General features: G+C 32.6%; 2 protein-coding genes and 1 long non-coding RNA gene across 3 annotated transcripts; all 3 read left to right on the forward strand.

Moving 5' to 3' along the window:
* The first annotated feature begins 652 nt into the window (after nucleotides 1-652).
* LOC128556005 (multiple epidermal growth factor-like domains protein 6) lies at nucleotides 653-5402 on the forward strand. The gene is made up of 3 exons (XM_053539886.1): nucleotides 653-686; nucleotides 3143-4402; nucleotides 5344-5402. The coding sequence occupies exons 1-3, from the start codon at nucleotides 653-655 to the stop codon at nucleotides 5400-5402; spliced, it is 1353 nt and encodes a 450-aa protein (XP_053395861.1).
* Nucleotides 5403-5490: 88 nt separating this feature from the next.
* LOC128556006 (uncharacterized) lies at nucleotides 5491-7002 on the forward strand. Its single transcript, XM_053539887.1, has 4 exons — nucleotides 5491-5626; nucleotides 5796-5887; nucleotides 6251-6421; nucleotides 6761-7002. Exons 1-4 carry the CDS (start codon nucleotides 5559-5561, stop codon nucleotides 7000-7002), a joined length of 573 nt encoding a protein of 190 aa, XP_053395862.1. The 5' UTR covers nucleotides 5491-5558.
* A 3364-nt stretch (nucleotides 7003-10366) lies between these two features.
* LOC128555827 (uncharacterized) lies at nucleotides 10367-13970 on the forward strand. The gene is made up of 3 exons (XR_008370373.1): nucleotides 10367-10620; nucleotides 11443-11538; nucleotides 12053-13970. It is a non-coding gene; the product is annotated as an uncharacterized LOC128555827 (long non-coding RNA).
* The last annotated feature ends 1565 nt before the right edge of the window (nucleotides 13971-15535 follow it).

Genomic DNA, 15535 nt, shown 5'->3' on the forward strand with positions numbered 1-15535 from the left:
ACCATTTTAGCTCTATTTTCATCAGTCTTCGCTATCTCATTTACAATTTCAGCTCTATTTCATCAGTCTTCGCTATTCCATTTACCATTTCAGCTCTGTTTTCACCAGTCTTCGCTATATCATTTACAATTTGATCTCTATTTTCATCAGTCTTCGCTATGTCATTTACCATTTCGGCTCTATTTTCATTAGTCTTCGCTATGTCATTCACCACTTCAGCTCTATTTCCATCAGTATTCCCTATATCATTTAGTTATGGAAGTTATGTAAGGATCAGCATAAATCTGATTAAATTGCACGTTTTTAGTTGTACACTCTACCCGCTATTTGTGCTTAAATATTTATGCTAGATTGCCACTTGTCGTACGAAGTTTAAATGCATTATCATTTGTGGTGTTTGGGTTGGTATTTGTGCTATATTATGTAGCCCACCTCATGTGTTTAAGGTCTTTGAGAGTGACTGAGTGAGTTTAGTGCTACTGCGAATCGACACAGAAAGGTCATACATCGTCAAGAAAGAATTCTACGGGAAAAGTTCATTAAAAAGCATTAAAAAACATCGACGTAAACATATTAATAGTATAAGAATATAAGTTGTAAACAAAATAAAATCGCAGTAAGTGTGAATAAAAATATTAATTTGTCAGATATTATGATAGACAAACCATTCTATTTCAAAAAGGGAAGTAAGAGGAGAAAATATTAACGATTGATACGTAAAACAATTTCGGTGTAACAGCTGATTTTGTCCTTTATCGTCATTTAGGAACATAAAAGGCATTTTCACGTAACTACCCTTTGTGTTCTATTTTTAGAATATTTGCAGAAGAATATGAGCTCATACGCTAAATGGTAACCCGCTAATGTAAATGTTCTTGAACAGAGATGTGTGAACTAGAAAAAAATATTCAAATATAGCATTCTGTAAATGTTCTTATTGATAAAAGTTTGTCACTGGATTTTCTCACTTATTATCAACAACACCTATATTTATTGTAGAATTTATCCTAAGTTATTCCAGATAAAATTGTTTTTGCTAAAACTTATGGCAATTTTAAAACAATTAGATGAACAATATGTACAATTTCCTTCCTTCACATTCGTCATGTCCGATCTGTAATTCAAGTTTAAAGGTGGATAATCAGATTTTGGCCATGTAACGGATTTGTTCGAAACTTTAGCATTTGATCATTTACACTCATTTATGTTTACTTAACATTTAATACAAATTAGATTTTCACTGGAGGTATTTTTAAAATTTCATTTTCCTATCCTGGTTGCCCAACCAAGATAGAGTTATTTTATCATAAGTATAAATTTGATAAACATACTTTGCCTAAGGAAATGTATAAATATTAGACATATTGTAATATATCTATAAAATATTTGCATTAAAAATTATGTATTTAGATGGAATTCCTTAGACACGCAAGTTTGAAAAATTATTATTACCTCCCTTTGCCTATCTTGGTTGCGCAACCAAGATAGATTGGAAATAAATGAATTCAGAAGTTACACACAGCTTTTAAACTTGCATTTTGGTTCAGATTGTTCAATAGTTGATATGTCTATCAAATGCAAATGTAAAACTAGACATTGTATCGAAATAAAAAGAAATATCCAGATTTTTATATACTTTCATATTAGAGGGGAGTAATTACAAAATTTTATAAAAATAATAAAATGTACATTTCAAATAGGAATCTAACTCTATGTAATGGGTCTTTTTGTTCTCTACCAGAATATACAAAAAGTAAAAAATGTCATTAAATGTTGTTTAAATGTGATTGACCACCTTTAAGGAAATGACACAGTATTTAATTTCATAAACAAATATGTTTTACAGACATGTTGTTAATGTCGGAATTTAATGAAAATGATAATTTTACTATGCTCTTATCTTTTACTTCAAACTGCTGTTGACGCAGGTAAAATATTTGATGTGTTCAGTACAATGATTTTGAGTAGCGTTTAATATTATTTATAAGACAAAAGGCATTACCTCTTATAACGAATGTGTCATAAAAATAAAAACATATATACAAAAGGTTGTACAACTACGATTATCAATGTTTTATAGTGTTGTTATAGATTTACTGATTCATTGGAAGCATTATGCATTTATATGCGTGGCTAGTGATCCATGGTTTACCGACTGGTTTTACATTTTGTTGTGGACCTATTTTGCGATGCATGGCTCTATGTATGTGTTTGGGGTGCTCTGTGCTTCCGGGAAATCTACCCTTACCTTTTATCTTTTATGACGTTTTACAACATTTTGGGGGGTTTAGAAACACATTGATTCAATTTAGGTTATAAAGCAACTTTTCCACTTTTCCTGTTTTTGATGAGAGGAGAGAGAAGGACCCCAGGTACCCTCTGGGCATTGTTTCAGTCATAGACAGAATACTAGGTTGAACTATTGATATTCCGTAAACTTGCTGGATATGCCTTTATACATATGCATTGCTTGTATGTCAACTTATTTAAAATGCATTGCATGGCGGCTTATTTCCGAGTACATAACGTTAGTGTAAATGCGTGCATACGTCATGTTGTCGTACGAGAGACATGCACTAAAACGGTTCCCAAGAAAAAAGTGCATTTTGAATTGCCGTTAAAATATTTGCTGTTTCCATAAATGACCCTTTTGAGATATATGTAAGCAAAATATCGCGGTCTCAGTAACTTTCCATGTGGAATACATTGCTTGCGCCCCATGTGGTTCTGGGACGATCTGTGTATGAAAAGAATTGGAACCACTGCCTTACCATTGCATTATCTTAAGAGGCGACTAATAGGGTCTTAACACTTGGTTTTACTGTAACTCTGTGATTCCAGCAGATTTTGATTCCATACCTCATGTTTTTATTTCGATGTAAATAAGATGTGAAACCAAAATTTGTAGTCCTCTTTGGCGCCATATAACCTATACTGTGTTGGTGCGGTGTAAAACCCAAATAAATAAATAAATAAATACATTACTTGCGTCTAACGTACGTGACATTATGTTTGACCTCCAAACAATTTAAACACACCAATGTTTTTAATTCACTTTAACTAAGTTTTCACTTTTTAGCACTGATAATATCTAAATTAGTTCCAAGAAACGGAAATAGTTGTATACTTTTCATAGTTTAAGGAGAATGTCCAAAACAGTGTCGTCAATCTACTTCAATCGGAGATTCTTGCTGTGAATGTGAAAGTGGCTTGCTAAGACAGCACTGTAGACTTCCATGTTTGGTAAGTAATGACACTTGTTATATTTGCCTGAACAGTTATAGAGAATCACTTACGTATTTCAAATCAAAGTGTTTTGGATGCCATGAATATGAGCATTTTCCTACCGGAGAGTGTAGGTCATGTCCAAAAGGATGTGTTTCTTGTTTCGACGAAACATTTTGCTTTGAATGTAAAAAAGGTCGGTACGGAAGATCATGCAATAAACGTTGTGCGCATTGTGAACCGGACAGTGAAGGCGTTTTGAAATGTGACATTGACTCTGGGACATGTGCTAATCGATGTGAAGATGGCTATTCTGGTCATCGTTGTGATACTATATGTAGACACTGTAAACCCGATAATCATGGCGTGGTAAGATGCGGCAAGTACGATGGAACATGTGCAAATGAATGTGTAGATGGTTATTTCTATCCAATGTGCGATACTGCATGTGGATATTGTTTACCGAATAATGTCAGTGTAGTGAAGTGCGATCTGTACACAGGATTCTGTGCAAAAGGTTGCGTTGATAGCTGCTTCGGTCGTCGTTGTAAAAAGAAATGCGGACATTGCCTACCAGACGATAACGGGACAGTTGCGTGTGATATAAACACCGGAAATTGTTTGAACCCTTGCATTGCAGGTTACTTTGGTCCATCCTGTTTTGACAAATGTAACAGTAACTGTTTTGATTCAAATACAAATACAAACAGATGTGATAGATTGTCGGGAAATTGCATTTATGGCTGTGTGTCTAGATGGTACGGTGGCATGTGTAATAAAACTTGTAGTAACACATGTCAAAATAGATCGTGTCGTCAAAACTCTGGCAACTGCGAAGGAAGATGTTTGTCTGGTTGGTATGGCGATACGTGTAATATAACTTGCAGCAACATGTGTTCAGAAAGATCTTGCAGTCAAAATTCGGGTTACTGTAAAAATGGATGTGTTTCTGGTTGGTATGGTGATACATGCAACGTTTCATGCAGTAGCAACTGTAATGGTACATCTTGTGACCAGAATTTAGGCCAATGTGATGGTGGTTGTATTCCTGGTTTCTTTTGTCACACGTGTAAATTCAACTGTGTTGACACTTGTAAAAACGGTGTTTGTGACAAGGAAACATCGGAGTGTATTCAGGGATGTGTAACAGGATACAAAGGAGCATTCTGCAATACAAGTATGTACAATCATTTCTTTTATTTATGTTCTAGAAATCTTAGTTTCATGCTTAGAACACATTACCGAAATTAGCTTGATAAATGATTAAACACATTGATCTTACGAATTATAAAGTTTAAGATGTCCTGTTTTTTGAATTTTCTTTCTTTTCAATAATAAGAAACATCTATACATGAAACACTAGTTTAGTTAAAATACATTCTTCTTTTTTAATGATTTATGAATGGAAAGGTCGCCTTGCTTTATAGACATAAATAGATTTTAAAACGCAAAACTCGAGCAATCTATATAAAACCTACTTTCAATATATTGAGAAAACATCGCTTCAAAAACCCATCAAGTTGCAACCGGGCACTAGTCGAAACCAAGCAAATGCATTGTCTGGCTCAATTTTACAGCCCAAAGCTCCACTTGATTCAGAAAATAAATATCTGTATAACAAATCGGCCGTGGTGTTTTTTCTACTGACTGTTCCAAGGCGGTACCCTACTGTGTTTCTTCTTCATGTGTGTTTTGAGTGTGATTGTTACTTATTTGTTATTATTGCATTCGTTTGTATTACTGTGTACATGTGCTCAGCCACTGTTTACGTTTATACAGTTTCACGTACCCATATTTCTATACGGAGCACTGTACGGACGGCTGCGTCTTCATGTTCTTCATATGATAAAAAGTCCATAACGCTTTCGCCAATATAATCATCATGAATAATGCCCCATTCTACTTAGAAGTTCTAATTAATGTTTAGATGCACTGTTATAGCGAATTGGATTTGATTCAAACTTAATATCGTAGTTTTACATTACCTGCTCATCGTATGACACAAAGGTTCGTAACTCTGGCACAAATATTTCATGAGTTAAACCCTCATTTTACTTTATGATTAAAATTAAGGTTAAAGTTTTGAAACACCTTTAAACTGTCTCTTTTGTTCCTTAGTGGATCTGATTGATACTTATTTTATTAATTTCACATCACCAAGCACATCAAGAGAATGAATGAGAATCATGATGCTATGAAAAACGAAAATAATAATAAAAAATCGAAGGGAGGGAAATTAGCTCCTAAACCTATTCTTTGGGAAGGCATTTTTATTCCGATAATATCGTTACATTTCAGCAATAGATAAAGGTCAAGATTCTATTTTAGTTGGCATGACGAGCAGTCTGGCTGGAGTTGTAACATCTCTAGTATTTGTCTTTATTGTTTGGTTCATAAGAAGGTATGTATCTTGCATGTCTATTTGTTTACGAGCTCTTATAAAAACAATTTAAACGACCTACTTTAGTTGTATACGGTAATATATGGAACTGCTTTGTAGTAATGTAGTAAAGTATAACATATCATTGCAGTGAGTGAATCATCACAATAAATTCATTTTCTTATTTTAGAAAAATAATCAAAGGGAAGCGTTATAACTGCTTTCAAATGTCAACAAGAGAGAGCGCAGTGCCATTATATGACGATATATTAGATATAAATGGTATGAAAATGTATACATATTTTTGATACAATGTTTTACTATTCCAGTCAGGCTGTAATGTTACCCGATGTGTTGCCATTATGTCTGGTTCTTTAGGATCGTGGAGTCCATTCAAATTCGAATTGTAACGAGGTCCTCTTAAACCAGTGCTAGGGGCATGAGGGATGTTGCAATTTTCATTATCTCACTTGCATACTTTTATTCGTAATTTACTGCTATGATGCATGTTCGAGTCCCACGCGTTCAAAAATCTTCTAAATATAGATTTGTTTGAAACAAAGGTGACCTAATGTCCTACATATATTATTATACCAAAAGTTACTGAAAGTAATACATGTGCACTTATTTTGTATTGAATTGTAGATACACCGATGAAACATTTTTCTGGTAGCGATTTGTACACGGAAGTTGGTACCACTCACACACCGATGGGTACACATGATTCCAGATCCAGTATGAGTACCAGCTGTGTTAATGAAACTGCTGGCAATTGTGCAAATACGACCTTCGAAGTTGATGCAGATGCGGAAACCAGTAATGACACTCGGTCTCTTTGATTCGGCATTTTACACAAGTCCAGACTGCATTCTGAATTCAATGAACACGGAATTATTTATTTCTTGCATATTTCTTTACATCGCAATGGCCGATTTAATATGACCGACCGTGTCTACTTTTATTAATTTGTAGCTTTGACTGAACATGCAGTATTAAAACAGGAGATATTTAATTACTGTGTAATTGATGCTGAAGTGTAAAGTTCATATAAAATTTAATTTAATATAAGAGCCATAGTTAAATTGTAAGTAATGCATATGGTTAAATATGTAAACTGATACTTCATTAAATACTGGCTTGTTTTGTAAATTGTAGATAAAACAGAGAAACACCGTGTTAGTGAGAGCTATTCATACATAGAAATTGATGCCACCCATTCGAGGAGTACACATGAATCTGGATCCAACACGCGTATTATTTATGATAACGATTTTGCTGGTAATTATGCATCAATACTTGCAGTTGTAGTAGCTATTAAAGACACTCGTGTTTGTGCGAACGCTCTCAGATGTCTGCATTGCACTCGAAGGGCAATAAAAACAATAAAGCGATTGTGATGACACTCAAATATCCAGTTACATGTGTTCTGATAATGCTGAGGTTCACAGAAAAATAAAAAATATCAAACCAATCAAGAAAATATTATGAAATACCTCACAAAAACGTGATTAAAATCATAATATCAAAATAAAAATCAACTTTACCAATGATGGCCATGGTATTCTAATGTTAAGGTAGTTCTGCACGTTTGGATCGAAAATGTTTCTACAATCTAGAATTTGATTAAACTCTGATTTTTCAAAACTTAAGAATATATCTAGAAAATTCAGCAAATAAAAAAGATAGGGTCGTGTGCTAGATTTTTTGCTGGACTGATTTGAAAAATAGGGACCTCACGCAATATTTCATAATGGGAGTCTATGGGAAAATCATAAATTTCATAACATTTTCACGAATAGAATTTTTTTTACAATGTAGATTTTGATGAAACTTCACACAGTTGTAAATAAAGACTTGACCTATAATTTGATGAAATAAAATGTATAGGTGCGTGTGCTTAATTTTAAGATATTTTCCATGATTAAAGTGAACCGGACATTCCACGATAATTTTAAGACATTATTTTGAATTATTTAACGTGTCATATGTTTTAATACCATATTTTGACTTTAGAAATATAGCAAAAGTGCCACTGTAATAAATTTACTCACAGGTTGCGATTAATTCATAAAATGATTTTCATTTCCGTACGCCGAATCCGGGCTTTATTCTACGTTTTCCGGAAAAATGACGTTACGCCATCACTTCTGGTTTATTAAACGTGCAAAACTACCTTAAGTGCAAGACCTTGTGTCAGGAATGCCGACTCTCCTGAAGCTAATCTATCCAGATATTATAACAGAATGGCTGACTTAGCTCTCATTTGGTTTTAAAACACTTCTGGCAGAAGATATGGGAATGTGATTTATAAACTTCGTAAGATCTTGTGTCATGGTTATTTTGGTAAAATCATAAAACGTTTTATTAAAAGAAGTTACAATCCAACCGTTTAAAGTTGGACACTACGCTTCCTTTTTGGATTGTGTCTGGCGGAAGAGGGGGAGGACTCTGTGATAAGTAGTTTTTAAATCTCACCAGGACTGAACCGTTTCGAATTTTCGCTACTGGCCTGTTTCGTCGGATACTTAAAGACGATTCTCTTGATGCTCTGTTTTCTGAAAAGGCGTAAAGTACATAGGTTTTTGGTTCTGAAGGTTTGATTTTTATGTAATTACACAGGAGCATTTTTGTATTTTACAAACCATGTCTTTTTGTTTCCATTGCGTGTATTAGAGATTCACCTGACGGGGATTACTTTTATTTAAACTGTTCCGAGAGTGTGGTTGGGTGCGCACCATAAATCGGTCTAAGCTCCCCAGTGGTGTTTTTGCCATTGACCACTTCAGTGGTGCCCCTCTGTGTTCCTTTATTTGCCCGTTTTGTCCTCGTGATTTTGCTCTCTCTCAATTTCTGTGTGTATGTGCTTTTTATGTGTGTGTGTTGGTAGTGTGCACATCTGCATGCTTTAGGGAGGCTGCGTTTTTGGAACATGCAATTTCCTGTTTCATATGTATTTTTATTTTTATTTTAGCTACAAGAGATTCAAATAGAACACTAAACAAAGATTTGATGTACACAAGAAGTAAGGAAATAGATGCCAATAACATTAACCCAACACCACAAAAGTCTGAAGAAGACAAATGCAACACAAATCCGTCTGGATTAAACATGGAAATGCAGTTTAAATCACAGGCGGATGCAATTGAAGGAGACAATGACAGCTTAAATTATATACATCCTGTGCATTAAATTGAAAATATTATTCAAAACAAGAATTACTTTTCCTTTCGAAATGAGTAAAGGAGAAAGAAGTTTAAACATGCACACTTGCAACATGGTTAATTAGGAAAATTTCAATGGACATAAATTAATTTGTTAAAGAATTTTATATTAATATGTGCATCATTTGTTTTTAATTATTCTAATTTTCAAGTACGTGTTACCTGGCATAAAGAGATGCCTGACTTGAAGACGTAATTTTTATTCTGTTACACAGCGCATGTTCGTCGTACAGTTTTCGTTTTACATTAGAGAGCTACGCTTTTCTATTTGATTGATGCTGAAGACTACATGATGGGCACTTCTAAAAAGCCCACTTTGATTGAGCTGTTTTGATATTATTCTTCTTGCCTGTTTCGTTGGGCCCTTAATGATTATTTTCTTGTTGCTCTACTTCTTTCACAATTTTATTTTGCATATTTATTTACACGTTCATTTTGTGTACAAATCATTTTTAACTGGACCATTGAGAAAACATTAAGGCATCAAATACCTGGATGACGTCCGGTTGATTATTCTCTGATGAACGAGGTTCTGTATAATAATTATCAATGGATATTGATGCCTGGACCAATAAGAGACCATAATGACGTCAATTATCAGCATGAGGTCCGGTTCATTATTATTTGATGAATGAAATTATTAATTAATATTGATGCATGCACCAGTGAGAGAGCATCAAATATCAGCATGACATCCGGTTCATTGTTCTCTGAAGAATAGCATAATAATTATCAATGAACATTGATGCACGCACCGGTGAGAGACTATAATGACGCCAAATATCAGCATGATATCCGGTTCATTATTATTTGATAAATGAAGTTCAGCATGATTCTGATCATCATGTTGTAATAAAAATATATCAAAACAATTCTAAAAGTGCCTTTTTTAGTTTATAAGATGTTCATCGGATATACCGAGACGGCGTTCAGTTCTTGCACATCTGTACTGTGCCCCTTGGTAAATTAGACTATAAACAACGGGAAGGCGTTGATTATGTGTTAAACGAGCTAATACGTCAATATTGTTATGACTAACTGTGAAATCTCATAAATGAGTCAATCACACCTTTTATCATAGAATCATAGATGTAAGTAGACATTTCATAAAAATGTCATTAGTCTTTTAAATTATCTTTTAGCAAAAATAATGAGGATATTAGAACAATTCATTCAATAAAAACTTCGTATAATACAAACCTCACGCTCGGCGTCGCTCGGCGTTGCGCGCCTGAACTTCGGGGTCAGAATATTGTTTTTCATGTTTCTCTGCATGTTATTTATGTCCACAGTTGTTTTATGAAAACATTAATTGGTACGGATCCGTTCTAAATCAAAAGTTCCAGAAAAAGTGAAATTATTCGACTTACTTTCAGAGCAAGACTGACTGAATTACAAAATCACCCCCTCCCCTCGGTTTGCAGGTTTACATATGTGACGCACCATGACATTTTCGGTCCAAATTCGGCGTTACGTCATTTGAGAAAACATCAATTAAAGTTACGTCACAAAAAAATGGTGGACGTTACAACGTGTTCGCGGCAATTAATGCATTTCTTGTTTTCAATAATACTCTACCTTGCCACAAGAAAAAAATGAAGTGACATTTATAAACATTTCCGTGTTTTGCAATTCCGTTTCTTTAAAAAATTTAAATGATTGATAATTTATCGCCCTTTGAATCGACACGCCATTTGTAAACATCGAAGGTCGCGGAGAAAATGAAACTACCAAAAACAATTATTTGATGATTTATTTCGATTGTATAAAGAATGACAGTTAGTGAATCTCAAGGTAAGTAAGTATTTAAGCGATATGTAGTGTTAAAAATATTATTTGAGTTCATATCGACAGTTTTGTCCGATATCTTTTCCAAAAATAGCCCGGATTTGACACTAATGGCAGATTCGAGGTAGATTTAGCGCAGTTCACATTTCATTTACAAGTGTCAATATATTGTAGACTATATTTTATTTACTGAATCTGCCATGAATTCAACTTTTTTTAAATCGGTTTTGACTCTTACTCAGTAGAATCTGTATGCAAGACAATTACAAGAAGTATTCAGTAGAATCAGTTTGCAAGACAATTACATGAAGACCTTGTGACTCTGGTGCCAGACAAAATTACAACAGTCAGTCATAATGTTTAGTTACATATTAAAGTTAAAGCCCTGATCATTTTATAAATATAGCCATGCCATGAAAGTGACTGATAAGAATAGTTGAAACACATCTATTGTCAGCTTCAACCACTAATTTCTTACATGTAATGTCAAATCAGTCCATACATAAAACTTCTACAAGGCATAAATATTGTTTTTACTTGGAAAGAGACAGTTTTTTTCCAAAGCTTTTCATGTTAAATTTGCATACTGTTCACTTGGCCATTATTTCTGGATTCCTCACCATTTTGTACTGTTCTTGGCAAGTGACTAAAAACCACTTAGTAAAATAAATAAACTTCAGATACAGTCTGTTTTGAAAGCCTTGCCAGGAATTCAAACCTATTACTCTTTTTATAGAAGTCTTTGTGCTAAATAAGTACTGAGCTAACTGCCCAGGGCATTTTTATCTCACATTTCAGCCTTTTTCAGTATTTTTTTTCATTTTACAGATCAACCACTGAGGATTGTTTGGCTTGATGCAATGACCTTAAACAGTGAAATGATTTTCCAGGAAGGTCTATACACAACAAGCTGGCTTTATGGGGGTTTGTAAATTTCTTCATACATTTTTACACTTACTATACAGCTATTCTAAGAAAGATAAAGACATTAAAGTAGCATAAACATAAATGATCTATTTCATTCATAACATTTTAAGAGAAATGATTTTGATTATAGACCCATTCAACAAATATGTGTAATATATTAAGAAGTGAATAAGTAACGACATACAATAATTGAATATATCATGTATGTATTTTTTCATATTTTCAAAATTATTTTTACAGTATTTGTGTTTACATTAAGTTTGATTGCATGAATTGTATGTCTAGTCTGTAGGAATCTTAGCTAGTTTATGTATTCTTGAAAAGCTACTTTTTCTGCATGAATACTGTAAGATTCTTAGATGAGTTTATACTTATCAAATCTGCTTTCAGTCAGCTTTTAACAAAAAGACTCTCTTAAGCTTAAAAAGATGCTTTACAGTCTTATATTCTGTAACCTTATACTAATCTTATTGAAATGAAGTTCTAATGTTGATGAGTTTTTGTTTTGCAGAGATGAAAGACTTATGAATATGTAAATGGGAATGAAACAGAAGGAATTAATATGTTCTACTGATCATCCAGCTGAAATCATGCCTGTGGAATAGAGTGCATGTCACAAATACTGATATGAGCAAATAACTCCATATTGCACAAATAATGTCATGTTTTCTGCCCTCATGACCTGAAAAAGTTAAAAATTCTAGTTCAAATTACAAATTTGTTTAAAGAAAAAGTAAAACTTAGTCAGTTGTGAGAAATATTGGGTAAAAGTAGTGTTTTGATGTCATGACAGCTCTGAAGTTGTTTGAGAAGCACTATCTTAATTGTTCTAACAATACAGAATTTAACATAAATTTTCCAAAACTGCATGCATGAAAAACTAAGACATGTCTGTTGAATGAATCCTAGTTGTTTCAAAACTACAACATTTGTGACATTAAAGCACAACCTTTGGAGGAAACATTTTTACAATAAAAACTGCCTTGCCAGTGTGAGTGCAGGAAGGATTTTTCCAGAAATGGCAGAAAACTACCAATATAGCAGAACATATTTGTTACTGGCTGAATATAATATATTTTATTTCAAGAATTAATCATGTTAATCCATGGTTATAATTGTGTTAAAAGATATTTTTACATGACATGACCTTTGCAGAAATAGCTATTTTTTGCAAAACATTGTGTGTTGCCATGGTAACACAAATTTGACTTAAATTTAGATTTGTTTGATTATGTAGACAGCATGTGTCTTCTTTATATTCTGCTAATCGGACTATGTTCTGCAAGAAAATATCTTTTATGTGTATCCATCAACAAAACATGTCATAACACAAATCTGTCATAAAATGGCAGAGCTGTAATGCAGGTAGGCATATCAGGAAAATATGTAGTTCTGAAAGACAAGTTATATTACATAAAATGATGTTTGTTTTTTTATAAATGATCATAATTGACCATTTGTGGTGTAAAACAAATGTATACTGAACAGATGCTAAATGAATGTTCTGATTCTTTCTGGAAAATTTACAAAAAAACTACTATTTTAAGAAAATAGTGTATTGTTGCCATGGTAACATTAATTTAACTTTTGAATTATTTTGGATATCATCATATGTAAACAACATCTTTCTTGTTTATATGTTATATATGTTAAGCTGTATTATGTTAGTGAATATATTTTCATATGTAATAATTGCATCAACAAAGCACTATGTTATTACACAAGCCTGCCTTAAAATGGCAATAGTTGTAACTGAGAGAGATGTTTCTGAAAATTATGTATTTCTCAAACCATATTACATTAATTTTCACGGAATGATGTCTACTCTCTTACTTTTAAATAAGAAAACAGACAGCTTTTGATGTAAATATATGGAAAAACACTTCCAATATTCAATTTATTACAAAGAAATTGCCAAAAATGTTAGTATTTTTGTAAGAAAATACCACATTGTTGCCATGGTAATGTTAGTATTCTTGTAAGAAAATACCACATCGTTGTCATGGTAATGATTCACTGATCAGTAATCTAAGTCTTTTGAAATTTTAGCAAACTCACAGTTGATAATAACAGTCTAATAATTATATTTTCTTGCCTGATATTCTTTCTTACTGTTTAATAGATAAGGTGTCTATAATAATAAGATTAATGTCCTAGTTTTTGGGATGTTGTCTAATTTGATATCAAATAAATTCTGTATCTTGTTCAAAAGAATGTCATAAAACAGTTGTCTGTAAACTGTTAGCACACTAGAAAAAGTTAATTGTGTATTTATTTCACATTCTATGTAATTTATTGCCAGATTCATCAAAAGACTGTTAAAAAAGAGGTTAAACAACAGTGTTGCTATAGAAATGATTTTTAGAACATAAATATTTTTATACTACATGAAAGAAAGAGACAAAAAGAAATACATTCCATTAATTGCATGTTGCTTTTGTTATTTTATCATGTATTTTATCTTGATACTATTTAAATATGGTGTCATTATTAAGATATACTGCCTCAATTTTGATACAGTTAGACAAAAACATGGTGTCCGAAAAGTGGTAATATCGCCATGACAACGACTGATTTTTGTTTTCAAATTGAAGATTTTTACTCAGAACGGGTCAGTCTGTCAGATTAGCCCAAAACCCCATTTTTGACCAAAATTGCATTTGGACCCAAAATCTCATGCTCTGTCACATATGTGTAATTTGCAACTCGCAAAACTCATTTTTGTTTAATTTCGGCTAAAATCATACATAAAATGACAAAAATACACACAAGATTTGACAAGATGCCTGTCCATATCATTCATTTAGAAAGAAGTTCATTTAGTTTTGATATTTCATCCGAATTAGCAGATTGGTGAAATTAGTTCCTTTGAAAACAATTTTGTAATTTCTAGTTTTGACGAACTATAACTTTAAAAAAAGAGAACATTAATATGTTATGATAATTCAAAGTATTTATATTTAGAAATTTGTATGTAGAACTATTGAATATAAAATGCATTTTCGGTGAGTAAACATTTTCTTTACTATTATTTGGCACCGCCGCCTATAAGTACAGACTTTAGCTTCGTTTCCCGTTTCAGACAGGGATACTGTTGGGTAATGTTGAGATGCAATTTGCAGAATTTGAAAAAGTTCTATTATCAAACATTGAAATGATACAGACTGCACTACTAGCAAGTATTAAGACTTTGTTCAATGTCAAATAGAATGTCAAGGCAAGTTTGCGTAAATTATTTCCCTATATATCAGATGCAAAAGTAACTACAAAACTTTCCAGCATATTCTTTCGTTGAAGTGACAGACCACCTCTCGTGCTACAATAATGGGTGTGCGAGAATCAAATCCATTATAAAAGGAGGACAGTATTATTTTGGTTCCTCTCCGATATTGAAAGATACATTAGAATATATGCAATTATATGAGGTATAAAACGATATAAAACTTTGGGATGTCAAACAAAGCTAAAGGTTTAAACAATATGAAATTTTAAAATAGTTCATCATTGAAATCTTTAGTATCGCAAAAGATAAAGAGTGTAAGAAATTTTTACAACAACGAACCAAACTTTTGCGTTCGTCTTTCAACCGTTAGAAGTGACTTTCCTCTATCTTTGTAACACTGCTATTAAAGAGACAATAGACTTATTTCAATTGTGTAATCTTCTAAAATTAAAAACTAATATTAGAATATAACTTTATAATTTAATCACTAAAAATTCCTCTGAAGTCAAAATAAATTTTCTTTTTGACATGAAAGGCAGATTGAAATAAGAACTTCTTTGTTCAAAACTTTTCTCGTGGAAAGGATGATGCATACCTTTGATGTTACATGACTGATGTAGCATTTTGACTTTATTAATTTCCGATATATTCTTAATATTTATTGATTTCCTTTTGTTGACTCTGTATAAAAAGGAAATAAACGAACTAAAGTAATATAATTAAATTCTCAATTGATATAAAGGGGTATAATAATTGCTCAATACATGTTAC

This window comes from Mercenaria mercenaria, chromosome 3, assembly GCF_021730395.1.
Source record: "Mercenaria mercenaria strain notata chromosome 3, MADL_Memer_1, whole genome shotgun sequence".
In the NCBI taxonomy this organism is placed as follows: Eukaryota; Metazoa; Mollusca; class Bivalvia; order Venerida; family Veneridae; genus Mercenaria; species Mercenaria mercenaria.

What these genes read in the sequence shown, in the direction of transcription:
- LOC128556005 (XM_053539886.1), top strand. Translation starts at nt 653, where the DNA reads ATGATAGACAAACCATTCTATTTCAAAAAGGGAA. An exon ending in ATTCTATTTCAAAAAGGGAA is followed by an intron (nt 687 to 3,142) that starts GTAAGAGGAGAA and finishes TCATAGTTTAAG; the next exon opens with GAGAATGTCCAAAACAGTGT. An exon ending in AGGAGCATTCTGCAATACAA is followed by an intron (nt 4,403 to 5,343) that starts GTATGTACAATC and finishes TTTGTTCCTTAG; the next exon opens with TGGATCTGATTGATACTTAT.
- LOC128556006 (XM_053539887.1), top strand. Translation starts at nt 5,559, where the DNA reads ATGACGAGCAGTCTGGCTGGAGTTGTAACATCTCTAGTATTTGTCTTT. An exon ending in ATTGTTTGGTTCATAAGAAG is followed by an intron (nt 5,627 to 5,795) that starts GTATGTATCTTG and finishes TTCTTATTTTAG; the next exon opens with AAAAATAATCAAAGGGAAGC. An exon ending in TGATGCAGATGCGGAAACCA is followed by an intron (nt 6,422 to 6,760) that starts GTAATGACACTC and finishes TGTAAATTGTAG; the next exon opens with ATAAAACAGAGAAACACCGT.